Genomic DNA, 26,563 nt, shown 5'->3' with positions numbered 1-26,563 from the left:
CAGAGTGTCAGTATATTTTTCACTCCAAGGTAGGCATTTGATTCAGGGAGAGGTGGGGCTGGGATTTCTTTGGTGGCTGTTTCAAATTTAGATCCTTCCAGGGGCTTAGTGTCGCATGGCAGACAGGCATGATGGACATCAACCTCTTCTTCTCACTTTCTCCCTTGCCTTGCCTGCCATCTTCAATCCTTCCTGTTTCGACATCCTCGCCATAAAGACTGAGGGACTTGGCCCCTCTGCCAATGCCTAGGATGGCTGTATATACGCCTTATCTCCCCACCCGATACTTCTGTCGTACCTCGCTGATCATCTGCCGTATGTCTGAACGTATAAAAGAGCCGTCATTTGTGTTGTGTATATTCGCCATGTAAGAGACACTGAGAGATCTTATAATCGCAGCCTTTCCCCAGGTCATGTTTCAGTCGGGAAAGATCACCAAGAAACAGGACCAGCGGCAGCTGAACAGGCGGTATGATCAATCTATCAGACACTGTCGAACCTCTACAAATTATCGAGAGTGCGTAAAACGTGACCAGGAAGGTTAGGAAGGCAGGTCAAGCAGTTCTGTATGCTTTGACGCAGTGTATCTGTTCACTTTGCGTGCCTTGCTTTTTGCGACCTATCAATTGCTACCAAGTGTACGCGGCTCTGAGACTCTGGTTTCCCCTAAAGTGCGTAGCTTTGACTTCTTATAAGACCAAAAGAAATGTGTAGAAACGGAAACAGCTTTGATCTCTCTACGTTGTATGTGTTTAGAGCAACAGAAATACATCCACAAGTGCTCAGGATCACACCCTGTATTAATATTGAGGTTGAGATGCTAGGCAAGGATAGTGGGAAGGAGTGGCAGTTCCGCTCTCTGGTATTGCTCACATACCATGCACCAACCAAAGACATCAAATGCCACCTTTTCTCTGATAGCTTGTACAGTACTTATTCACAAATCTCCAAACCATCTGGTGTAAGGTATTACTTTACTTGTAGTGCTACTCCACATACGGCTTGAGCTACGGGGGTACCCGGAGCTACTGTGGGGCTGCATGAGTTAGCCGACCGAGGGGACTCTCATGTCATCATACGGCTGCGCTACCTTGCTACAACTACTTTAGTCTTATACTCGCTGCCCAGGACCGGAGAGAAGCCTCACATCTCCTTTACACGTCCAAAGACTCTTTCTTGCCTTCGGCAGAGCTGATCGCACGGGCACTGGCATGCCGATCACCAGATTTGTTGGATCACTGCCTAGTATGACGGTATTGGACGACCACTTAGAGTAAGTCTTAATCAGCCAGTGTCAGGATATGATATTCCCGAGCTGTGCGAGGAGAATGTCGTTGACGGTTGAATGTAGGGGAAATTATGGCTTTGTTAAGTTCTCCAGCACCTGCGTCGACAATGTTTCACCAAAGCAACGCTCCCACCCACACCACCTCGCTGTCGGGAACTCAACTTAGCCAGTCTGCTAGCGGGCCTCCACGAGGATTAACGAATGGGCAACTTACTGGCCGGCCCCTTGTTAACCTCGAGAATGGTCGGGCAAGTCTTCAGGACAACAATGGACCAGGAAATGTGCTGGTGAACGGTCATGCAGCAGGGGTTATAGCCTCGTCCGAAGCCAATAATGAATCATTCGAACCCCAGTACAACTCTCGAGCTCGGACAGAGAACCACCAAACCTTCGCTCACCGACCAAAGGTATCGATGACAAGGTCAAAGACCAACTATGAGCCAGAAAATACTTCCCCAACGAGGGAAACAAGCGTGGAAGAGCATGGCGAACTCCGACACGGTTGGGAAGATGAATACAACTCCAGCGAATTCCTTGGGCATCTCAATTCGGTATTATTTCTGGTGCCCTCTGCTACGCCTCCAGATTTTGGTTGGCTGACACTTTCAGTAGACTTTCTACATGTACTTCACCGATAAACGACATGAGAGTGGTGGAAAGCCGAAAGACAACGAGAGGATCAAACCCCTAGAGGACTGGCGTCATAGAGAGCGTTCAAAAACAGTGTCCGCTGCTCTGATTTTATGTCTCAACATTGGGGTGGACCCTCCAGATGTTTACAAAACGCAACCCACAGCTGTCGAGGAGTGCTGGACAAATCCTATATCACAGACGCAGCCTGCAAGCAAGATGATGGAGATCATTGGGAAGAAGCTTCAAGATCAGTACGAAGGTATGAGTATGAAAACCAGATACAAGCAGTACCTGGATCCATCCGTTGAAGAGACCAAAAAGTTTTGCACTTCGCTACGACGGAACGCAAAAGAGGAACGGGTTCTGTTCCACTACAACGGCCATGGAGTCCCTTTGCCCACACCATCTGGCGAGTTCTGGGTTTTCAACAAGGACTACACCCAGTATATCCCAGTATCAATGTATGACTTGCAAGCGTGGCTGGGGGGGCCCGTCATCTACATTTATGACTGTTCGCATGCCGGTAATATCATTGCGAACTTCGACCGCTTCGTCGAAAAGCATGAAGCAGAAAATGCGGAAGCCAGAGCACGAGATCCAAACGCACAACTGCAGAATTACTCGAACAACATCCAGCTGGCAGCCTGTCAGAAAACAGAGACGCTGCCGACAAACCCCGATCTTCCTAATGATCTCTTCACTGCTTGTCTCACTAACCCTATCATCATGTCCATGACTTATCATGTTCTGGAGAATCCACTGCCTATTGGACTCAATGTCAAAGACGTGCGGAGGGTTCCCGGACGCGCGGCGGAGCGAAGGAGTCCAATAGGGGAGCTCAACTGGATATTGACTGCCATCACTGACACAATTGCATGGAATGTGCTCCCAAGGCCTCTCTTCAGGCAACTTTTCCGTCAGGATCTCATGGTGGCAGCACTCTTCCGAAATTTCCTTGTTGCTCAAAGGATAATGAGGTCTTACGGATGTCATCCGATGTCCATGCCTGAGATACCTTCGACGCACGACCATCCTTTGTGGGAAGCATGGGACTTGGCGATCGAGATGGTCTTATCCCAACTCGACCCAATGTTGAAAGCTGAGACAGGTGGTGAACCATATGAGTATCAACACTCTTCTTTCTTCACCGAGCAACTAACGGCCTTCGACGTTTACCTTCAGCAAGGGGCTCCCAAACAGCAAGCTCCAACCCAACTACCTATTGTGCTCCAAGTGCTACTTAGCCAGGTCCATCGGCTTAGAGCCTTGATTCTTCTAAGTAAGTTTCTGGACCTCGGCCCTTGGGCCGTCAACCTCGCACTTACGATTGGAATCTTCCCTTACGTGGTCAAACTCCTTCAATCTCCAGCACACGAGCTTAAAGCCATCATGATCTTCATCTGGGCGCGCATAGTTGCCGTAGATGCAAAAGCTGTTCAGGCAGACCTACTCAAAGACAGTGGGTACCAATACTTCACCAAAATCCTCCTCCCGGAGACAGGAATCCCAGTGGCTAACGCGACTGAACATAAGGCTATGTCTGCCTTCGTCATCGCGATGTTCTGCCGGGGATTTCCCCAAGGTCAACAAGTGTGCCTGTCCCCAGATCTGATTGATGCCTGCATTGGTTATCTCCAAGACCCGGAGAACCCTTTGCTTCGTCAATGGTCTTGTCTATGTATTAGTATGCTTTGGAAGGATTTCCCCGAGGCAAAATGGGTTGGCATCCGATGCTTCGCACACCATCGTCTTTGTGCGCTCGTGATCGATCCGGTACCAGAAGTGAGGGCAGCAGCTGTACACGCGCTGACGAACTTTCTTGGAATTCCTGATCTCACTGAGCAGGTAGCGCAAAATGAAGAGACCATAGCTTCGGCTTTGATGTCCATGACTACAGATGGTAACGCTATGGTACGGAAAGAACTGCTTGTGTTCTTTTCTACATTTGTCAAGAGATACCAGAATAAGTTCCTCGTTGCAGCCTATGAGAATCTGGTGGAGGAGAGAGATAAACTCATGTACTCTGGATACGACAACGGAATCAAAGCCAACGGCACAGGTCAGGATGATCTGGAGAATGCTCAAAGTTCGATGATCTCACGTAACAGTGTTCAAAACTCGATGTGGCTACATGTACTCGTACTGTCCGTTGATGGCCACCCAGAAGTCGCCCAGGCTGCGAGCATCATCGTTGATCATGTCCACGAGACGCTGGTAAATTCACCTCTCGCACCTCACGCTCTGCGTGTTATCGACAACATCCTTGGACTCATGCAACGATCAGCTGGTCACTCTCGGCAGTCCTCAGCAGCACCGACTAGTCAAGCATCGCATCCAACGGCCCCGGCAGGGCCCCAGAACCCGCACAAGAGTGAAGGCTACCTATCTACAGGACTCAGGCGCAATGCGAGTGTGGCGGCTGCTTTGAAGTACCTCGGTCTCGGTGGCTCAGGCTCGACGGACAACTTGCCATCTTCTTCGGAGACTGCTCATCAGACTGCCCAACAGAAACGAATGGTAGGTCCTGTGCGTCCAGGTATACCTGCAGAGTGGAGCACTCCGCCCAATCAAAATGATGCCACATCAACATCGGCGAAGTATCAGCGAGCGAAGGTCCCATTACCAAAAGGCTTTAAGAAACATGATCCTAACGAGCCGGCGACGTTACCACTGGAAAGTGTCTTCTTCGAGTGGTCCATCGAGGTAAGTCTTTTCTCTGCGACGTCACCTCTTATTGTCACCCCATTGACCTGATAGTACTTCCGTGAACCGCAAATGAAGCCCAACGAGCCTGATGAGCCAGGCAGCGATGATTACAATTCTCGATTATGGAGGAGAGTCCGCAACGAGAAGACACTTGCAATGACCCAACCGCTAAAAGGAGTCGCGAGTAGCAGCCCTTGGGATACGCCCACTGGTTTTTTCAACAATGGAAGTCAGCCTACGAAGATGTGTTTCCATCAATTTGAGGACCATCTTGCCATCGCCGACGACCGTGATAGCATATGGTATGTCCTACTGTTTTCCGCCAATGACGCAAACGTTAATTGAACGGGCAGTATCTGGAATTGGCAGCAGAGTAGCCGATTGAATCGATTTTCGAATGGCAATCCAAAGGGATCACGCATTAATGAAGCTCGCTTCATCAATGAAGATGATCAAGCTCTAATGATGACTGGCTCTTCAGACGGCGTCATCAAAGTCTTCCGAAACTACGAATCAGAGGACGTCGAATTGGTCTCTGCCTTCCGTGCACTCACGGACCTTCTTCCAAGTAACAAGAATGCCGGACTCGTTCTGGACTGGCAACAAGGCCAAGGCAAGCTATTAGTGGCAGGAGACGTTAAAGTCATCAGAGTGTGGAACGCTGCAACAGAGATCTGCACCAATGTATGGTCGCCTTTACAGAAATCGCGCATGAAGTACACTAACAACGACAATAGGACATCCCTGCCCGCTCCGGTTCCTGCATAACCTCCCTAACGTCGGACCAAGTCGCTGGCAACGTTTTCTGCGCCGGCTACGGCGACGGCGCTATCCGCATCTTCGATACCCGCCAAAAGCCTGCTCTAGCCATGGTCCGATGTTGGCGAAAGCACAAGCAGTGGATCACCAACGTGCATATGCAACGTGGTGGTTTTAGGGAGCTGATCAGCGGATCGAGGAATGGAGAGGTGAAGCTGTGGGATATTCGGAAGGATGACCCGATTAGCGAGATTACGGCCACAAGTGACACAATGAGGACGTTGAGTGTCCATGAGCATGCACCGGTTTTTGCTACGTGAGTCTCGCTCTGCTCCACAATCCTACCTTTGCTAATCTAGGATCCATCAAACAGTGGCTCAGACACCCACGCACTCACCCTCTTCAACGTCAACGGCGCAAGCATCAATACCATCCAACCATACACTCCCTTCCTCACATCGGCAAAGACCAGCCCAATCGCTTGTACATCGTTCCACCCCCATCGTATGATGCTCGCGGTGGGTAGTCTTGGACACGGACACGTCAACGTGTACACTTGCGTTGGGAAGGCCGCTGGACATGATCGACCTTGAAACACAGGAGCAGAATTCAGATTCTCAAGGGGAGAAGGCTTGGTGTAATCGGCGTTCTCTTGAGGTTGTTCCGACGATGCAGACGACACGAGCGATGGTTGTCAGATTTTGTTTAGCGAGGCGTTGGACAGGCTCGGATCATGGTAACGGCGCCCGAGCACGGCTGCGAGACTTGCGCTATCGTGCTTCTATGTACAGATCGACGCTGGTTGTAATTCGTCCAGGCGTACAGCAATTCAAGCGGCCAATTGTCTACCCGATGTCCGTCAGGTTTCACGCAAAGCTGGCTCAAACAGCAATCCGCCAACCCTTTCCGCTCAAGTAGCATCTCATCCCCCTCCCAAGTCTCAAACCCCATCCCCATCAATCCCACCCATCCTCCCTCCACCTCACCCAACACTCCCTACCACCTCCCCTCACGGCGCCAACCGCCCCGGGTCCCTCGGAAACAGCGCCGCCTCCCTGATGTTGTTCAACCCCAGGAAATACTGCACGATGCGGTTCATGCCCAACCCGCCCCCGCCATGCGGACTACAGCCCCACTTGAAAGCTTCCGTGTAGTGCCTGAACCCCTCGTCCTCGGGCGACACCCCCTTCGACCGCATGCTTTCGAGGAGCTCGCCGTGGATGTGGATGCGTTGCGCGCCGGACATGATCTCCTGCCCGCGCATGAAGAAGTCGTAGGAGTTTGTGAGGGCGGGGTCGTGCGGGGAGGGGTGCGTGTAGAAGGGGCGGAGGGAGCGCGGGTACTGGTCGATGGTGTAGAAGTCGGTTTTGTACTTTTCGAGCATGATCTTGCCGAGGGCCTTCTCCTGTGCGGTGCTGAGGCCCGTGTGAGTAGGATGCTCCCACAGTCTCGGCGCAAAAGGGCGACCAGATGGACGCACGGAAAGGTGGGGGGTATGGTATGGCAATGGGGCACTTACTCTATGTCGGAATGCGGCTCCCCGGCCTCAACCCCAGCTTCGGACAGAAGCGCTTTCGCTTCCGCAAATGTGATGCGAATAGCTTTGTCGCCAGGTGGTAATTGGAAAGTGCCAGCCTCGGGGTAACCGGCTTCCTTGATGATGTTGGTAAGCTTCTTGGGGTACTCTTGTGTTTGTAGACCGCGGATGATGTAGATCATGAGGCTTTCGCCAAAAGAGAGGACTTCGTGGTAATGGTGTCGGATGGTCATTTCGAAGTCGAGGCCAGTGAACTGCGATGTTGATTAGACTGTAAGGTTGGGAAGCGGAGACGCCACTGGGCAGAGTAACGTACTTCTGTCAGATGTCTTTTCGTATTGGAATTCTCGGCCCTGAAGACGGGCCCTTTCGAGAACACCCTCTTCATGCCCCCAGCTATTGCCATCTGCTTGAAAAATTGCGGACTCTGGGTCAAGAACGCCCTTTCCTCGAAATACTTGACCTCAAAGACTTCAGCCCCCCCTTCTGTCGCTGCGCCGGCTAGGTATGAGGGTTGTATATCTGTAAACTTGTGCTGGATCATGTACTCGAAGAATAACCTTGAGACTTCGCTTTCCAATCTCCTGATAGCTTTACTCGCAGGTGCTCGCAGCGATAGAACTTTGTTGTCAAGTCGCGCTTTGAGCCCCACGTTTGGCATTCCCTCCTTCTCAGCTTCTCCCTCCTCTTCACCAGGCGGAGGTTGATTGCAGTCTTTTACTTGGATAGGGAGCTGCTCCGGAGCTTCAGCGACGATGTAGATACTCTCGAGATGGAGCTCATGGTGGGATATGGTGGTCGATTTGACCTCCTCCTTCGGCGCCTTAATAAGACCCGTAACTCGTACAATGGACTCCGTATGGAGAGCCCCACACCACTTGATCATCTGCCTCGAAATACTCTGCCCTCCCCCTTCAGCAATGACAACCTGGATGCTGTCGAAGCCAGCCTTCAACACAAGAAAGCCCAGCTTCGCAGACTGCACCCTCGCATTGCCGACTCTTGCTTCAAACGTGACCCTGCTGTCTTCTTCAATACTTTCGAGGTCTTCTAGGTCGACGAATTTTTCCGCAAAAGGAGGGGGCGCTTCGTAGTTGAGGTGGCCGTAGAGATGACTGGCTGTGTCATTGGCGGCAGCTTTCTCTTTCTCTTCTCGTTCTTGCTGTTCTCTTTTCGCTGCTTTCTCTGCTTTTTCTTTTTCTTTTGCAGCTTTCTTCAGGGCGTTTTTGCTAGGCTTCTCTCCTTCGGGAGGAGCAGCTTCGCTGGGCTTCTGCCCCTCGGTCAATGGCATGTTTGGCCTTGTCACCTACTTAATCTGGTTGGCACGAGCAGTGGTATCGGGCTTCTGCCCCTCGGTCAATGGCGCGCTTGGTCTTGGCACCTGCTGATTCGTCGTTTGCGGAGACACTGGCTTGGGAGGAACCCGGTAAAGTAGATTGGGGATGTGCACTTTCAGCGGTGATATGTTCCCCTTTCGTGGTCATGTAATGGAGAGAGGTGGGATTGAGTGAGAATACCTAGTCTGGGGAAGTAAACAGAAGTTAGGCGATGAGTCATGAGAAACTCTTGATTAATTTGTTGTGACAAAAATCTACATAATCATTTCCTCGGTAGCCTTCGCTCATATATAATCAAATCAACTCGTCTCCCGCCGCTCCCACACTATCCTCAACCGCCTGTATGACATCTCGCTCCGAAAAGGTAGGTCCAGCTCCATTACACACCACCTTCTCCTTCAACTTCTCGGATACGTCCGCTATATCCACCAAGCCCCTCCTATATAGCTCATGATGTTGTATGAAGTCCCACGCCGCACCCGTTGCAAGCAAACGTTCGCCAGTCGTCTCGGAGATCTCAATGCGGTGTGAAATAGGCTCTTCAGAATCGGAAGTATGGTGTTCCGCAAAAGCAGCGTTGAAGGTGGAGGGAGAGTATATCATTGGTCCCGAGGTGAGACCTTCTGGACTGGATGGTCCTTCATGATGTGCGTTATGAGAGTGTTCGTGTTGTGGTGCTCTCCTCGGAGTCGTGGTCGCGCGTAATATCTCGTTTTGAGTGGCTATCCGATCGAGTTCTCGCTTCAGACGCTCATTTTCCGTCATGAGATCTGTAGAGTGTGCGTCCATGGACTTGAGCTTGATTTCAAGGTCTTTGACGTGCCGCTCTTTTCGTTCGCGAAAAGCTCGCTGTCTGCAGACGCGTTAGCGGGCAGAGTTTCTCAGGATCGCTCTTCTTTCGGGCTGTGGTACGCTGCTCTATTCTGCGCCTTTCGCCGACTCTGTGCAGGTGTGAGATTGTCCTTGTCGTCGTCACTACTCCCCCTTCCGGGGGCCTGATCCAAGTCTACATCCCCAGTCAAGTCCTGCGATAACGAGCGGTCATAAGGCAGTGGCAGAGGGTTTGGGAGCGAATCCGATTGGGGAATTGAGAGAGGGGGTGACTGCGTTGAGGGAATGATGGCTGGAGGGTTGAAGTGGGCATTTTGGTCGAAGAACTGGAAAGTGTTGGGATCATAGATATCCTATGAGAGATAAGCAGGCAGCCTAACGTTCGAGTGGTATACGAATGGGCGAATAAGAGGCTTGGTGCTTACTAGAGGGTCGTTGTGTGGCTCTTCCTGCGGGGTATATGAGAGCTCTGGCTTTGCAGGTGCAATGCCGAAGAACTGGTAAGGTTGGGCCGGTTGAGCAAAGTATGAATAGTCCATGTTTGACTTTGACAAGTAGACGGAAGAGGAAGAAAGGGTGGAACAAGAGAGAATGGAAGGAAAGGGAAATGGACTGCAACAGCAGTAGCAGCAGCAGCGGTGAAGACGATTTAAACGAAGCGGCCTTGGCTCTAGAGTAGATTAGGAGGGGTAAATTGATAGAGTCGGCAGTACCCGAACCACATCCTTCAGCCTTCAGCCTTCAACGTTCAGCCGCGGCGTTGGTTTCATTCATGAGATTACTTACCTAAAGTATCATCCCAACTTAAACCGATTGCCAGTCATTGGTCTGCTGTTTAGAACCTGCCTATCATCCCCTGTCAAAGGTGGACACAGTATCCACTTAAGGACAACTTCCAGATTCAAAGCTTGAGAATGTCAGATCATTGGGAGCCTAGTCCACACATTTAGTTAGCTATCCCCAGCCTTGCCTTTGGCTTACAGGTCCCAACGCGTACACATGCCAGCTACGTACCTCGGACTCGGGGACAGGGTTCAATGCGTACACATACCCAGCTACGTACCTCGGACTCTCGGACGGAGCTTCAATGATAGAAATCCACAGGCAGGCGGTCTAGATCATGCAGAGCTGCCGGTCATGCATGAAACACGCGAGCCTCGATCAACTGCCATTGGCCTTTGCGGGCGCTGGATAACCTTAAACCACACATGATAAAGGCGGTCAGGTCCAAATATCCAACCAGAGCGATGGCCACGAGCTTGAGAGTAAGTTGGCACAATCTCCGTAGAAGGGCCGTCCCCACAGACGTAGCTTTATCGTTATTAGTCGATGAGGGTACAGCTAGACTAAGCTAGGAATTGGCGACAAAGGCGCAGCAAAGTCCAACGAGTTATGGACTCATCATCTCAAGTCTGTGCGAACTCGACAAGTTTGGAGAATCCTGTAAGTCTCTGATTCATGCTTTACATTCAAATTTTCAAGATGGGCCTGATAGGCTTGCATGCTCAAAACCCATTCTCATATCTCATAACAAGACATGTGCATCCACGTACCTATCGGCATGCTTGTTCCCTCACCCCACGTATTCGGTCGACTTTTTTTTGGATATACCCAGTATCGCCTCGATAGGCTTGGATAGGGCGCCTTGAGTCCCTGCAGACTTTCGCCATTCGAGGTCATCCCTCACCATTGGAACGGATGCTAGCATGATAGAACAGCTACGGCTCAGTTTGGCGTTCTCATTCATTTGTCATGGCAGATATGCGGAGCATCGAGATACCGCCATCTGTTTGCTGCAAATGAATTTCAGTCCCAGTCATCATCATCGTCCTCAGCCGTAGCTGCATTGAGGTTCCCTGTGCGAATGCTGCTATATGGGACTTCTCCATCCCCTCGTGTAGAATTGACCACGCGATGGTCTGTTGCCTTCAAAGCACCAACGCCGACCAGCAGATTTTGCAGATCTATTTTAAGTCAATCACTGTCATCCAATCCATTGCGGCATTGAGAATAGACAAGACGTACCTTTGATTGTCGTGTGGTCTCCACCAAGCTCATTTAATGTTACCACTTGCTTTTTAATATCTCCATTTCGATACACTAGAATCGTTGGGGTGTTCCGCTCTGGATAGCCTTCGATGCACATGTCCGCCCTTATTTCACAGAATTTAATGTCTCCAAATTTCCGTGCCATTTCCCGCCACAGTTCAGTCAGCAGCCGAGATTCAATGTTGGTGCCAAGTGATGAAGTCAGATGAACCAGGACAAATGCCTTGTTGGAGGCTTCCGTAACGTCCTTAGGGTAGTCCGGCTTTTGTAAAGGATAGACCTGATTGAAGACGCTCGCAGTCGCTATTGTAGACAATTCTGCCATTCGCTGATTCCTTGAGGCATGGTAATCAGACCCTATTTTTCAACAGCTGGGATAAACACCCACCGGTACTTCGCAAGAAATGCTTCGTCTTCTTCATCTTCCAAATCATTCAGCTCGTCAAGGTCTTTTTCCTCAAGCCGATTTCCATAGGCTTGCTTTCGGGCTTCGGCTAGAGCTTCTTGGATGAGTGGTGTTGGAGAGGGAGGCTTCTCTGGGATAACACCGTGCTTGCGGAGGATGTCGTTCCTGCAAACGTCGATATCAGCTCTTGCCAGTTATGTAGAAGAGTACATTCAGCTTCGTACCACTCCGTATCGGCATTAGGATCATCCACCGGTACATTCATTGGCATATCCATATTTAGCCTTAGTGTGGCAGCGGAGAAAATCCATGGAGGCACCTCGTAGGATTGGAGTGAGGGAAGTGCCTGAAATGTTTCTGAAGTTCGGTTGGGCCACCGTAGCCTCAGCCCTGTGGACAAGAGATCTGGCGCTGGGAGCTCCCATCTTTACATATGCCTGGGCATTCGTTTCTACTCAATCGCTTCCACTTGCTCCGTAGACTGACCAAGGCAATATCAATTGGAAGATGTGGAAGAGACGTGTGCGATAGGAATCAGATGCGCTGCGAGCCCAGTGCCAAAACCCAAGACGCCTGTCACCAACAACTGTGAAGAGGTTTGTGGGCTTGGAATTCAAAACCTTAGTTTCGAGCTCAGCGCATCATCATCATGAGTTACAGCAAGAAGGATGAAGATGCCGACCAGGCAATCGTCAAGGTCGACAGGACCGCTGTCTTTCAAGAGGGTACGGACCACATCAGCTCTTCTGGCAAAGTCTTTTCACTGACACAAAGCTTCAGCTCGCCTGTTCAACTACTCCCCTATATCTCCTAGGAAATGTCGAATACTTCTTACCAAGATCGCCTTGCTCCTATTTACCGGGGAGACGTTTCCGTCGAACGAAGCTACAGACCTTTTCTTCGGTATCTCGAAGCTCTTTCAGAACAAGGATCCCTCTCTTCGCCAGATGATGTACCTCATATTCAAAGAGCTGGCAAGTTCTGCGTCGGATGTTATCATGGTGACGCAGAGTATTATGAAAGACACGGCAGAAAAAAGCGACGTTCTCTACAAGGCAAACGCGATCCGAGCATTGTGCAGAGTTATAGACGTATGCATGGCCCACGTAGTATGCGTAGACCTACTAAAGCTCCGCAGGCAACCACCGTACAAGCAATTGAACGGTCGATCAAGAACGCTATCGTCGATAAGAGTCCTTCTGTATCCTCTGCTGCCCTGGTTTCCTCGTACCATCTGCTTCCAATCGCTCGGGATCTGGTCAGAAGGTGGCAGAGTGAGACACAAGAAGCAGCATCCTCGTCGAAGTCATCAAGCGGCTTTTCTCTTGGCTTCTCGACATCTGGAAGCCCGCAAGCATTACAACCGAGTACGCACTTTATGAACCAGTATCATGCTATTGGGCTGTTGTACCAGATGAGATCACACGACCGCATGGCCTTGGTGAAAATGGTTCAACAATTTGGCACCCCTGGCGTTGTAAAAAGTCCCGCTGGCACAATCTTGCTGGTCAGATTGGCTGCCAAATTAATAGAAGACGACTCAAGCTTGAGGAGACCCATGATGCAACTCCTTGATGGCTGGCTTCGACACAAGGCTGAGATGGTCAACTTCGAGGCCGCCAAAGCCATCTGTAATCTTCGCGATGTCACTGATGCAGAAATGACCCAAGCCATCCATACTCTCCAACTTTTCCTAACTTCTCCTCGAGCTGTCACCAAGTTTGCTGCCATAAGAATTCTACACAATGTCGCCTCATTCAAGCCGCAAGCCGTTCAATCATGCAATCCTGACATCGAGACTTTAATCTCTAACACAAACCGGTCAATTGCTACCTTCGCTATCACGACTCTCCTCAAGACGGGAAACGAAGGCAGCGTGGATCGACTAATGAAACAGATATCTAGCTTTATGGCAGATATCACGGACGAATTCAAAATTACGATCGTTGAAGCCATAAGGACCCTATGTTTGAAGTTCCCCAGCAAGCAGGCTGGCATGCTGACCTTCCTGAGTGGTATACTGCGGGACGAGGGAGGCTATGACTTCAAGAGGAGTGTTGTTGAGAGCATGTTTGACCTGATCAAGTTTGTACCAGGTAGCAAGGAAGATGGTCGGTCCCTCAAATATTCCACGGAGTTTTCCACGGCTAACAAACATAGCCTTGGCTCATCTGTGCGAGTTCATCGAGGATTGCGAATTTACTAAGCTGGCAGTTCGAATATTGCATCTGCTAGGTGTGGAAGGCCCTAAAACTCCGCATCCGACAAAGTACATCCGGTACATCTACAACCGCGTCGTCTTAGAGAATGCCTTGGTCAGGGCCGCAGCAGTCACAGCGCTCGCAAAGTTTGGTGTTGGCCAGAAGGATCCTGAGGTCAAGCGCAGCGTCACTGTTCTACTGACTAGGTGCCTTGACGACATTGATGACGAAGTTCGTGATCGTGCGGCTCTAAACCTGAGATTGATGACCGAGGAAGATGAGATGGCGAACCGATTCATCAAGAATGGTACTTTGAGACAAATCGATAACGCTGTCGACCGTGCTGACAGTACTCGCAGACTCGATGTTTTCCTTGTCAACTTTCGAGCACCAACTCGTCATGTATGTGACTGCGGATGATAAGGCTACTTTTGCCACGGCGTTCGACATGTCCACCATTCCCGTTGTCAGTCACGAACAAGCACTGGCCGAAGAACGGACGAAAAAGTTGACATCAGCAACACCAACACTAAAAGCCCCAAGCACAGGTCCAAAGAAAGCGCAAGTCAATGGCACATCCGACAGTGCCGCTGCCGCCCTCGCCAATGCACAGAAACATTCGCAGCAACTGATGCAGATACCAGAGCTCAAAGCGCATGGCGCCCTGCTCAGGTCGTCGCCTCCTGTCGAGCTTACGGAAACGGAGACAGAATACGTTGTCAGCGTTATTAAGCACATATACAAAGAGCATCTTGTCCTGCAGTATGAGATCAAAAACACCATGACCGATACCGTGTTAGAAGAGGTCTCCGTCGTTGCCACACCGGCCGAAGATGAAGAATCATTGGAGGAAGACTTCACCATCCCCGTCGCCAAGCTGGCCACGGACCAGCCTGGCACGGTTTTCGTGAGCTTCAAGAAATCCAGCGACGTCGCGTATCCCGTCACATCTTTCACCAATGTCCTTAAATTCACAAGCAAGGAGATTGATCCTACCACTGGGGAGCCAGACGAGAGCGGCTACGAGGATGAGTACCAAGTCGAAGATTTGGAGCTCTTAGGCAGCGACTACGTCACGCCCGCATTCGCTGGTAGCTTCGACCATGCATGGGAGCAAACCGGCGCCAATGGCGAGGAGGCCTCCGAAACGCTACAATTGAGTAGTGCTAAGAGCATAGCAGGTGAGTATTGCTATTGCAATCTCAGCCAACATGCAAAGACTGACTTTCTCTTTCGCAGATGCCACGGAACAGCTCACGAAAGCGCTCTCTCTCCAGCCGCTCGATGGTACGGACGTCACTCTCTCGACCAGCACGCACACCCTCAAGCTGTACGGCAAGACCCTCGGTGGAGGCAAAGTTGCGGCTCTGGTGAAGATGGCATTTTCGGCGAAGAGCGGCGTAACGACAAAGATAACATTAAGAAGCGAGGAGGAGGGCGTTGCTGCTTTGCTTGTTGGAAGCGTGTCTTAGACATTATGTTTCTTCTGCACGGACACTAATGCATAGATGTAGGTAGTCAGAAGTCCAAACCTTACTGTCTGTGAAGTATTTTTCTTGAATACGTCCTTGCCACACATCTCGCCTTTTTATCGATAATCCTATGAATGCAATCCGCAAAGGGCTCTAAGTTTATTACATAAACCCGGCCTCACTGTAACGGTGAGCAACACTGGGAGAGACAGTTGCTTCAGTCTTCACTTCTACAAGTCACCGTAAAACAATGACCTAACGGCACGCGAAAATTTTACTCGGTGAAAGTTCGAGAGTTTTTTATGGGGGTCCCTCCAAAGGACTTGCAAGTTCGTGCCTTCTCTTTTGATTGAGATAGAGGTCGTTGATGAAACGAAGTTTATACCGAGAGGTCCGGCGCGGAATATGGGCCACGCATGGCGCAAGATGCAAAGCGTAAGTATAGCATAAGCTCCAATGACACCTTCCCCACTCACGAGGTACCAGCAGCCTCTTCGCACCGGGAGAGATGCACAGCCAGGTAAACACGCATTCACTCGGTATTTAGTCCACCCTATCAATATTGCTTGTTTCTGCCGTACGTGTTAGCAACAACGAAACAAGGATGCAGCTAGGAGCGAAGGCTCTTTGTGGTCGTAAGGAAAGCCTTCCCTGACCTCTCCTTGTTAATTTGATCACATCAGACGAATTCAAAAATAGGGTTTTTATATCATTTTTCTATCGTTCGTTTCAAGTGATTAATTAGATCTGCTACGGCTAGAAATCATTAGACATCCCCTCATCACTCTGGATGTATGCCGATGTACGTCCTTGTCCATCTCGTTGTTGGGGTCGTATGCTGCCTCGTTACCTTCCTTGTGTAAACACCCTTACCCCCCCTAGCCCCTCGTTGCCCGTCTCGTGCAACCCCTCCTCGTATAGCCTTTCCTCGTGGAGTTGTAGTCCCAAAGTACGCCTGACTGTCAAGCCGAGCGAGATCAACTAACGAGGGCGACTGTGCGCGAGACTTTAGGTACTCGATCGACCTTAGCTCCGGTTCGAGGTTAACCGATTAGAGAAGCTGTACGCCTGATATGCTTGGTACCGTACTACACGCGGAATAGATAGGGGTTGTCCGCGTAGGGCCAACCTATTTGAATTGAAAAAAAGAAAACATAAAAATAAAAGCTAAACTCCCCATAAGAAGATAAGAAGAAATAATTGCGAGCTGCTGATGCGGCTGATGGTGAAGCTGTAGAGATTGAAAGATCCCTGTCACGTCGGTTGGATAAGGTACCTTATACGGGTTAGTTACACGTTGATACCTTAGTCTACTTTACCCGAACCGAGGGGACGGGCGGTTTCGGCACGCTAGAGTAGGTACCTTACTTAAGGTACATGTACCGTATGTACAGTACACCGAGATATGATTGGTGCGGCCCACAATGAATATAAGTATACGGAGGAACAATGCCACACATCAGTAATGACATTCCTTTCAAAGAAAGCCGACAGGAGGATTAGCCAAAACTACTCCATTGTAAGCGGGTACGAGTTGCGGTGTAAAGAAGTCTCCATTCGGCATGTTTGAAGAGGTGGAGGCTAGACAGCGAAGTCGGTGAGTGTTGCTCAAAAGCTGGCACCGCTTTTCGGAGGAAGAAGAAGAAAGAAGGAGAAAGGACGGCTTCCACGCCAACTTCACTTAATTATTTCCTCATACCACGGAGCTTTTTCTCATTTTTCTGACTATCCTTAAGAATGGACAATCGCCCCTGCCCGACACCTTCCGAATCTTCTGTCTTTTCCTTCACTTCCAAACTCCTCCACCCAATTGCCTCTCTCAGAGTACAAATTCCCAATCCTCTGAACCTCTCTCCATCTTGCTTCCAGCTTGTCTGCCACACCTTCTTCAATGTCTCCAACCCAATTGCCTTCCTCAGAGTTAGAGCATCTCAAGCTGACGCAAGTCTCCAAAGATGCCTTGGCAAAAGCACACTCCTCATACACCCACCGCAATCCAACCTCTCTCCACGCCCACCAATTAGCCTGCCAATGCCAGCCAGGTGGTAACACAAGGACTGTCCTCCATGCCAACCCTTTCCCCCTAAACTTCGCCTGGGGCAATGGATGTACCCTCAACTCCCTTGACGGTCACACCTACACCGACTTCCTTGGCGAATATACTGCCGGGATCTTCGGACACAACGATGCTACCATCCGTGCAGCAATCGACGAGGCTCTTACTCGAGGATGGAGCCTTGGTGGGAATAATATGTATGAGAAGAGGCTTGCCAAATTGGTCTGCGAGCGATTCACGCCTACAATGGAGCTCGTAAGGTTTACCAATTCTGGCACCGAGGCGAACATGATGGCTGTCGCTACCGCAATGGCATGGACGGGTCGAACAAAGATCCTAGTCTTTCGAGGCGGGTACCATGGAGCTACTCTTTCATTCCGCAACCCGCTAGAAGGATCCGCGACAAAGAGCGTCAATCTACCTCATGAGTGGGTGGTTGGTACATACAATGATATCGCTCGGACCGCAGAGGTCCTCTCGGCCCTCCCACCAAAAAGCTTGGCTGTCATCCTGGTGGAACCAATGCTAGGTAACGCAGGTGCGATCCCAGGCTCTCTTCCATTCCTACAATACCTTAGGTTCTACGCTTCCTCCCACGATGCTCTCCTCATCTTCGACGAAGTCATGACTAGTCGCCTTTCCTATCGCGGATTGGGTCATAAATTAGGCATTCAGCCTGACCTCATGACCCTGGGCAAATGGGTTGGGGGAGGGATGAGCTTCGGAGCGTTTGGGGGAAGGCGGGATATCATGGAGATGTATGATCCCCGTAAGAGTGGAGGTCTGGCGCATGCCGGGACTTTCAACAATAATGTCATTAGCATGGCTGCTGGATGTGCGGGATGTGAAGTTTTGGATGAGGAAACTACTAATCGTCTGAATGATCTGGGGGAACGGTTGAAGGAGATGGTGACGGATGTCATTGAGAAGCGTTTGTATGGCGATGTACCTCATACGGATGGTGCCGATGAAGGATCCTTGAAAGGTAATGCGACTTCACTTTGGCCCAGCGAGAATGCTTTCTAAATGTTCACTCATTCTTAAACCCTCTCTCATATTCTCTTCGATTCGCATTCGACACAACAACTGACTTTCCTCTAGCCCCTGGTCACCACACCACGAACGGTACTACCAATGGCACCCTTTCGGATACTCATCACCATCAATTCTCAAACGGAACAACAATAAATTCACCAATGTACATATCAGGCATCGGCTCCATACTCGCCATCCATTTCCCCCCATCATACCCCCACCTCCAATCCCTCTTCTACCACCACATGCTCTCCAAAAGCATCTACCTAGCTGAGCGGGGATTTATAGCGTTAAACATCAAGCTGGGGATGAATGACGTGAAAATGTTTGTAGAGGCGACGGGGGAATTCGTGGAGAGGTACAGGGGTATGATACTTGCGTGCTAGAATGGGATGACGGTTGGAGAGAAATGGGGGGGGGCTGGTGGTGGGGGGGCACAATAGTGACTCGAGACTACCTCAAACGTCCATGCAGCAAGCAAAAGGAATCCGAATCACCATACAACCCAAAAGATCACCCCGCTCCTCCCATTCCCCTCCAACCTCCCTCCCACCTCTCCAGCCAAGCCATCAGAAGAAGCAGCAGTCTTGCCCAAGCGTCAGCAATAACGCAGCACGGGCTAAAGGTCCGGGAAAGACGGACCACTTTGAACCCCCCTCACCCCCAACGGCAGAGCCCCCACGTTCTACCTAGCTACCTAGCCACACGAGTATATTCCCTCCCTTGACGTACGTACGCATCCTCCTCCCACGCTTGAACTACCCTAGGGAGTAAACGGCTCTAGCTAACGTAGTATGTATGTATGTATATATGTATGTGAGTTCTAGAAGAAAGAAAGAAAGCCACATTCTATTCTATTCTGTTCTGTGGATAGGCTGGATGCTTCTATACCTCAGCCAATACTAAATAAAATATTGTTAATATAATTTTAGGGTGGCTACGCTATATTTATATAGGCGCTATATTAAAATAAAGCGCGATATTATTAAGATATCGTTATTATTATTAGCGATCTTACTATTATTTATAATAAGATAAAAAATAAGATAAGAAAGACTTTTAATAATTTATTTATATTATTATCTATTAAGACGAAATTTATATAAGAAATATAGCGAAGTTAACGATTTACTATAAAGATTTTAAAAGATTTTACTATTATCTTTTATAAGATAAAGAAGATTTCTAGATAGCTATTAAGGCTTATAGACGTTATTATTATTTAAAATAAAATTTATATAAGAGATATAGCGGAGTTAATAGTCTATTATAGAGGGTTTAAAGATATCTTATTGTTATTATAGAGAGAGAGATTTTATTAAGAGACTATCTACTTCGTATTCTTTATATAATATTATCTTAAAGATATCTTTAATTTAGCTATATTATATCTATTATTAGCGAGCTTTTTTAAAGTTTTTTAGATATTCTACTATTAAATAGAGTCTATTATTTAATATAATATAGCTATTTATTAAGCGAAAACTCGTCTTTTTATATTATTCTAACGAGAAAGTAACTTAATATATCTCTAAAATATGAAATAATTTTAGTATTATTAACGCTAGCTTCGAGAATATTATTAAAATAAATTTATAAAGCTTATTACTCTTTTAAGAGTATTTTTTTTATTTATCTAGAAAGATATGTCAGGACCAGCATAGGTGCGATACCAGTATGGGTGAGGTAGAACGAGGATAATAAGGCTACCGAACTATGTATGTAGGAAGGAGGCATGATATAGTAGGGAATGCCTCCTGCCAAGGCCCGCTAGCCATAGGGCTGAGGGCTGAGTGGTGTGTCAAGGGTACGCTCGTAACACTACCCCCCTCTCAATAGCCATGGCCCCCCATGGCTGGTAGACCGGAGATGCACGCCCATTGCTTGCCCTGTGTCTCCAAACATCCATAGTCCGTGTAGGCCTCGACCGGAGACGATTTGCCGAGGTGTAGCGGTAGCAGTCGAAAACATCGGATGATTTTTTGCCGGATCGCATGCTGGTCTTGACTGTGCCATACCTGCATTGTCCTTCAGAGATCCTGGAGATATTGGCCATATCTTGCCTGCGTGCCAGCAAGATTCTCCGAGTTCTTCTCCTTGCCCAGTCTGCTTGCCATAGTCCTCCACTTTTTTTTGCCTTCAACACCTACTGGCAGCCTGGCCTGGGAGCTTCACTGTAGATTTGTCCTATGTCTCCCATGCTCTTGCCATCAAGTCCATCAATAGAATTGAAGAAAATCCAACGCATGCATTCACCTCCAACACCTTTTGGCAGCCTGGCCTGGGAGCTTCACTGTAGATTTGCCCTGTGTCTCCCATGCTCTTGCCATCAAGTCCATCCTGCATTCCATCCTTTGTCTCAACTCTGTCGATTCGTAGGTGTGGTAAGGAGGTAGGTGGTAAGAATCGAATGTATTGAATGCCATTTGGTAGCAGGCTCACTATGTAAATGCCGCACATGCCCTTGTAGCAGGCTCACTATGTGTGTTATCGACATGCTCAGTGAAGAGGTCGAATCGAGTCGTTTCGGGGCTGTTCCCGTCGCCATTGTAGCAGGCTCACTATGTGTGTGTTGTCGACATGCTCAGTGAAGAGGTCATACCTTTGCTGCCATTGTAGCAGGCTCACTGTGTGTGGGGTTTGTGACGATTTCTTTCTATTATCAATTCGCTAGTCGTACGAATAGTCCCTGTGCCTTATTTATCCCTCGCCCACTGTTCTGGCGAGGCCGTTCCGCTGTCCCGTTAGGCTCTTTGGAATCGAGTTACCCGTCTGGTGGGCTTACCCAGGGATACGATGTCTCATCCATTTAAGGCGTCTTGACAAAGCCCCTGCCAGCGCATTTCTTTGAATTCGTCCGCTAATTCGAATGGAGTGTGCCCGAATTACATTTCTCTTCGCCGGGGGGTACGAAGGAGCCTTATTATAATGTCAGGACCAGCATAGGTGCGATACCAGTATGGGTGAGGTAGAACGAGGATAATAAGGCTACCGAACTATGTATGTAGGAAGGAGGCATGATATAGTAGGAGATGCCTCCGCCAAGGCCCGCTAGCCATAGGGCTGAGGGCTGAGTGGTGTGTCAAGGGTACGCTCGTAACAAGATAAATATATTTATAAAAAAAGAGAGAGATAAAGAGTTTTAAGAGAGATAATAATAATCTAAACGCGTTAGAATAGATAAGCTTTAATATTCTTAAAGCCTTTATATTATAAAGATTAGCGTATAAAATAAGAATATAATATTAAGATTATTAGAAATAATATATATAAAGATTTAATAATAATAAAATATAAGAGAGATAGAAGAGTAAAGGGTAATAATAATAAAATATAAAAAAGACGATAAGATTAGTTAGAATATATTCTCTATTTATTACTATAACTCTCTTACTAATTAAAGAAATATAGTTAAATTAATTTAATAGCTCTTCGATACTATATACTAGCGTTGGCTAAGGTTTAGAAGTACTCGATAGGCCGGCCGGCTTTGGCTGGTACTCTTGTCTACTCGTGCTGTCCAGAAGTGAGTTCTTTGATAGAGCGAGGACACCAATAAATCCTTCCACTTAGCCGAATATCGGTTAATCTATTGGTGTCCTCGCTCTATCAAAGAACTCACTTCTGGACAGCACGAGTATGTGCGAAGGAGATTGTTGCTTTATATTTATATATATATATGTATACGTGGGTTTATATACAGCATAGTGCACTGTAGTCTAGTGTAACTTCCCTAGAGTACAAGGATTGGATTGGATTGGATTCAAGCGGCTTTCGTCGTCGTGTCTTCTTGGCTGGTCACGTGTGATGTTGCTTTTGCATCATCATCATCATCATCATCATCATCTCTGCTTGAAAACTAGGGTAAATATATACACACATACATACATACATACTCCATGTGCAAAGCGGGCTCAATCTCTCCAATCTGCGCTACAGTACGCATACCATCCAATCCATTTAGGACTTTCCTACACCGAGTTCTCATCGCGTCTCGTTTGGATTTCATCATTCACTGCGCGTCTCTCTCTCTCTGTAAATGCTTGCTAGCTAGTTAAAAATAGACAATTTACACTTCATCTATTCTGATAAGAAAATAAGATAAAAAACATGCATGCATGCATATATGTATGTGTTTATTCTAGATTTTGTCAAGCAAGAAATAAAGTGGAGGGAATCGTTTCGAGAAACCAAGGTGGCTGAGCGACGACACATACACGAGGAACTGCGCTTCTCTCTCTGTAGATGCTAGCTAGATACAAGAAAGAAGTGAAGTGAAGTGGGGGAAATCGTTCGGGGACTTTGGTATCAAGCAGTGAGAATCCTCCGCTACTGATGGACGGACACGTCGGCCCCATCACACGTATCTGAGGGATCGTGGTTACCCCAGGAAAGCGCCCTCTCTCGGAGCTGGTGGTGAGTCGCTTTCAATATCAATCCAAAAAATCAAAAAGTAAGAAAAAGAAGACCAACAAAATCAAAGGCCGCATCCAAACACCACCCTTCCCTTAACCCCCCCCCCCCAACCACCACCAGGAAAAATTAAATCTGGGGAACCGTCTGCCGCCCCTCGCCGCCCTGGAACGTAGTCCTTGAGCTGACGGTGATGCGGCGACTCCGCTGGAGCTCGCGGAAACCCTCAACGGGCGCGCAGCGCCGCCGCCAATCCGCGACGTACTCTTTGAAGTGGGCGGTGAAGGTCGCGGCGTCTGTTTGCGCCCGGATTTAGCCTTCCTCGACGACCCTTGACGTCCGGACGTGGGGTGAGTGCCATCGGTTCGCGGTGGGGTGGGTGGGTTTGAGGATTGGGGCGTAGAGGGGGGAAGATGGGGGAGGGAAGGAGGAAAGAAAGAAAATGAAAGAAAAAAAGAAATGAAATGAAATGAAGGACCCATACCATCCTCACAATCAAACTCAAACTCCAGGCTCTGGAAATCCTCAAATCCCGCCTCCGCCCGTTCCTGATCTCCGTATCTGATGCCCCGACGATCCAACGGTATCCCCGCGGGCATGCTCCGCGTGCCTTTCAAAGTCCGCACTCGGATGGCCGAGGTCCCGCTGTGTTTGTTGGGGACGAAGCGCACGAGGGGCTTCTTCTGGTGTCGGCCGTGCTGGAGTATACCGCCCTGTTTCGGGCGGAGCAAGGTGACGCGGTCGGAGACTAGGGAGGATATGGGTCAGCGATGATGCATGCGGCAAATACTTTTTCCGGATGAACCTCGAGTGGTGAGGAAAGGAGGGGAGAAGGGGAGTCGGCGAACGGACCGAAGAGGACGTAAATGAAGTTGCGGGAGAAGATGAAGATCTTCGAGTCGTTGACGTTGTCCGTGAGACGGCTCGTCAGTGCGGAGAAAGTCTTACTCGAGATCGAGGAGGGTGGTGACGACGATGCCGACGTTGTCGATAGGCTCGTGGGCGACGACGAATCTGCAAGAGCCGGGTGGGCGCTCGGGAAGTCGGTCCACACTTGTATGCATGGGAAGATCTCCCTCTCGGTCGTGTGTGACCCGCACCGGTGCAGAGAGACGCTCGCAGCGCTGTAGTCACCCTCGAAGTACGCACCCATGAGTGCTCCTTGGAAGCCGTACAGCTCCCACGGGTGATGGTTCCCGTCGGGATCCCTGCAGTCGAATCTGTAGCGTAGACTCGGCCGCAGACCGGAGTCGCTGATGTAGAGTTCTGAGCCTTCGGAGCGGTCGGCGGCGAAGGCGTAGACGGGGACTAGGGCGGCGGTGGAGGGTTGGATGACGCTTCGGCTGGTCGGGAGAGCTTCCCTGTAGGTAATGAGGTGGAGATAGCTTGAGAGGTGCGAGTCGAACTTGAAGATGCGGACGCGGGTTGGGATGAATGCTGTGTTGTGTGGAGGGTTGGATTCTATCGAGAAAACGTTGTGTTGGAATCCAGTCCACACCGGTTTTGGAGATTCCGCCTCTGCGTTGGACAATTCGTTCTCATGGAGCCGGGCCGAAATGTGGTCAATACTTTCATAGTCGGCAGACGCGTTCTCGAGATTTGTGATATGAAGCCCATCTGCTAGGGGTGAGATGTTGGTAGCATGGACGCCTCCAGCGTTCGAAAGAAACAAGTTGCTTTTCCTTTGCGTCGATGGAACCGCTCCGAGCTCCGAGGGGACGTGGTGAGAGTGCAAATCAGTCAGTGATACACAGCTACCTTCCAGCTCCACAGGAAAAGTCGAATTGGTAAAATGCCTGCGCATCACTTCCGGCTCCGAAACAGGCGACGAGAGGATGGAGGACGAATCGGAGACCTGAGAAGGTTTCTGCTCTCGCTCGTCGTCTGTACATCTGCCGATATCCCCTAGCTCACTGATGAGATTGCGCATGATTTCTGGCTCCGAAGCAGGCGACGAGGGGATCGAGGATGAATCGGAGAGATGAGAAGATTTCTGCTCTCGCTCGTCGTCTGTACACATGTCGAAATCACCCAGCTCGTTGATGAGATCGTAGTTAGGCACGGTGAATATATCCGTGAAGAAGGATTGGAGAAGGCCCAAGACCTTCTTCTTAGCACACGCGACCACCTCTTGGATCTCAAAGCTGGGCTCTTTGTATGCTCGAAGGTCACCTAAGTCGCCAAGCAGCCATGCAGCCTTGAGGGCGTCGATGAATATTGTCGCAACCGTATGCCATGCTTTGTCAGATACAGGTGTTGGATGATAGCTGAGTGCAAGGCCATTCTCGGACCTCCACTCTCTCAAGTCGTCAGAACTCTTCGAGAGCCAGTAAATACTGTGTCGGATCTTCCATGCCATTGGCCCTTCATCCTCCTCCTTGGTACTGACTGCTTCTTGCGTCTTTTGCCTCAGCCTCGCCGCAACATTTTGCCCAACCTCGCGGTGAGAGATGTTGGCGGAGGTGAAGGTATGCAAGTCACGGCCATCTGTAGTCTCCAGCTTGGTTTGTACCGTGATGCCATGAAGGAAGCTGTTCACAAGCTTTTGCAATCGCGCTGAACTGTTCTTGGCTTCGTCGATACGCTTGTATATCTCTTCGACCGTTTCTGATGGTCTTATCCCAGAACTCTCGTTCAGTGCCCTGTTTGATGTCAATCTGTGAACAGGTCTTGAACCTGGTAATGGACGAACATTTCCATTGCTTCATTGATGATCTCTACGCCCATTGTAATAGGATTGAGCCGTGTCTGAAGTCGCTCCATCGACGCATCGTCCAGCTCAAACGACCAGTCACCGGTGTCCAGCGTGTCTGACTCATACTGACGAGCGCAGGAGATCAGATCACGCCGGAGGGCGACCAAAGTGTCAGAGAGTCCAACAGTCAGTTGAGAGTACACTGATAGGGGCTCATTGCCCGTGTTGTATCTGCTGTTGAATCGATATATGCCATTCTGCAAGCTCGACAGTGTATGGGCAAGTTTGGCACATGATGCAGATACAGGTAGGAAGAACTTCAGATACCGGCCAAAAAGGTACCTTGCATTTTTTAAGAGCCGCAAATCGCGCCTTGGCTCGTTCTCAGCTGAAGCAGCCATCAAGCTTGTGCAACACGCACTCCTTCATTCCAATGTGTCGCGTGGCTTGTCGATGCGCAGAGCCTTGTAGCGCCAAGGTGCAGGTTGCGGATTCGGACAGCAATTAATAACGACTAAGTGGGAGGAAATAGTTCCGAGCCTCGACTGAAATCTGGGGTTGGGCCCTTCGTATCCACTCCCCGGAGTGACGACGCAAACAAGGGAGGACATTGGTAGGATAGAAAAGCCTGACGAGCTGCTCGAGTGAGTTGGGTATAGTCAATTGCCTGAAATCGCCTTGCTGTATGTTTTTTGATAGCGAACCTCCAATGAAAAGGCAAGACGTAACAAATGAGGAAATTGAGACTGAAGATCCTTTAAGCATTGCATGCTGACTGCAGGAGCCACATCACCCACATGGAAAACAGTCGAATCAGGGTCTGGCGCATAAAACGCCGCATGGCAATGTGTAATCTTGTAATAGATTTGCCTCGTAGGCTTATCGCTGCCGTGTCGCGACCGTTGATAATACAGACGTTGGGGCCTGGGCTATGTTGAGTGCGTTGCACTCACGGCTTACGGAAGCACCAAGAAGCATGCCCATCAAACGTAAGATCCGCTCTAAGAGCGCTGTCAGAAGAGGCACACGACTGCAACCAGGGAGACCTCATCTTAAATGCACTGCAACCTGCAGCGGTTCGAATCGTTGAATGCTGTTATTAATCACCGCTGCATATTTTTTGCAGGACGGCTGGCTTCTTGTTC

The 26,563-nt window shown here is 49.4% G+C and overlaps 7 protein-coding genes across 7 annotated transcripts; 3 read left to right on the top strand and 4 right to left on the bottom strand.

The window, feature by feature from the left end:
* Nucleotides 1-1,395: 1,395 nt before the first annotated feature.
* HO133_001064 (uncharacterized protein) lies at nt 1,396-5,979 on the top strand (the record flags this gene model as incomplete). The annotated part of the gene is made up of 6 exons (XM_037291996.1): nt 1,396-1,839; nt 1,901-4,624; nt 4,679-4,929; nt 4,981-5,311; nt 5,365-5,702; nt 5,760-5,979. The coding sequence occupies 6 exons, from the start codon at nt 1,396-1,398 to the stop codon at nt 5,977-5,979; spliced, it is 4,308 nt and encodes a 1,435-aa protein (XP_037152358.1).
* A 416-nt stretch (nt 5,980-6,395) lies between these two features.
* On the bottom strand, nt 6,396-8,214 carry HO133_001063 (uncharacterized protein; the record flags this gene model as incomplete). Its single annotated transcript, XM_037291995.1, has 3 exons — nt 6,396-6,801; nt 6,906-7,177; nt 7,240-8,214. The coding sequence occupies 3 exons, from the start codon at nt 8,212-8,214 to the stop codon at nt 6,396-6,398; spliced, it is 1,653 nt and encodes a 550-aa protein (XP_037152357.1).
* A 340-nt stretch (nt 8,215-8,554) lies between these two features.
* On the bottom strand, nt 8,555-9,630 carry HO133_001062 (uncharacterized protein; the record flags this gene model as incomplete). Its single annotated transcript, XM_037291994.1, has 3 exons — nt 8,555-9,113; nt 9,173-9,444; nt 9,517-9,630. The coding sequence occupies 3 exons, from the start codon at nt 9,628-9,630 to the stop codon at nt 8,555-8,557; spliced, it is 945 nt and encodes a 314-aa protein (XP_037152356.1).
* Nucleotides 9,631-10,897: 1,267 nt separating this feature from the next.
* On the bottom strand, nt 10,898-11,823 carry HO133_001061 (uncharacterized protein; the record flags this gene model as incomplete). The annotated part of the gene is made up of 4 exons (XM_037291993.1): nt 10,898-11,055; nt 11,117-11,475; nt 11,529-11,711; nt 11,771-11,823. The coding sequence occupies 4 exons, from the start codon at nt 11,821-11,823 to the stop codon at nt 10,898-10,900; spliced, it is 753 nt and encodes a 250-aa protein (XP_037152355.1).
* Nucleotides 11,824-12,195: 372 nt separating this feature from the next.
* HO133_001060 (uncharacterized protein) lies at nt 12,196-15,219 on the top strand (the record flags this gene model as incomplete). Its single annotated transcript, XM_037291992.1, has 6 exons — nt 12,196-12,271; nt 12,327-12,637; nt 12,685-13,657; nt 13,707-14,054; nt 14,107-14,928; nt 14,987-15,219. The coding sequence occupies 6 exons, from the start codon at nt 12,196-12,198 to the stop codon at nt 15,217-15,219; spliced, it is 2,763 nt and encodes a 920-aa protein (XP_037152354.1).
* Nucleotides 15,220-17,110: 1,891 nt separating this feature from the next.
* On the top strand, nt 17,111-18,301 carry HO133_001059 (uncharacterized protein; the record flags this gene model as incomplete). Its single annotated transcript, XM_037291991.1, has 1 exon — nt 17,111-18,301. The coding sequence occupies one exon, from the start codon at nt 17,111-17,113 to the stop codon at nt 18,299-18,301; it is 1,191 nt and encodes a 396-aa protein (XP_037152353.1).
* Nucleotides 18,302-22,852: 4,551 nt separating this feature from the next.
* On the bottom strand, nt 22,853-25,819 carry HO133_001058 (uncharacterized protein; the record flags this gene model as incomplete). Its single annotated transcript, XM_037291990.1, has 4 exons — nt 22,853-23,019; nt 23,208-23,471; nt 23,576-25,365; nt 25,416-25,819. 4 exons carry the CDS (start codon nt 25,817-25,819, stop codon nt 22,853-22,855), a joined length of 2,625 nt encoding a protein of 874 aa, XP_037152352.1.
* Nucleotides 25,820-26,563: the final 744 nt, after the last annotated feature.

Source organism: Letharia lupina, assembly GCF_014066315.1.
Source record: "Letharia lupina isolate WasteWater1 chromosome Unknown contig_11, whole genome shotgun sequence".
Classification (NCBI taxonomy): domain Eukaryota; kingdom Fungi; phylum Ascomycota; class Lecanoromycetes; order Lecanorales; family Parmeliaceae; genus Letharia; species Letharia lupina.
This window is presented reverse-complemented; position numbering and strand designations above follow the sequence as displayed.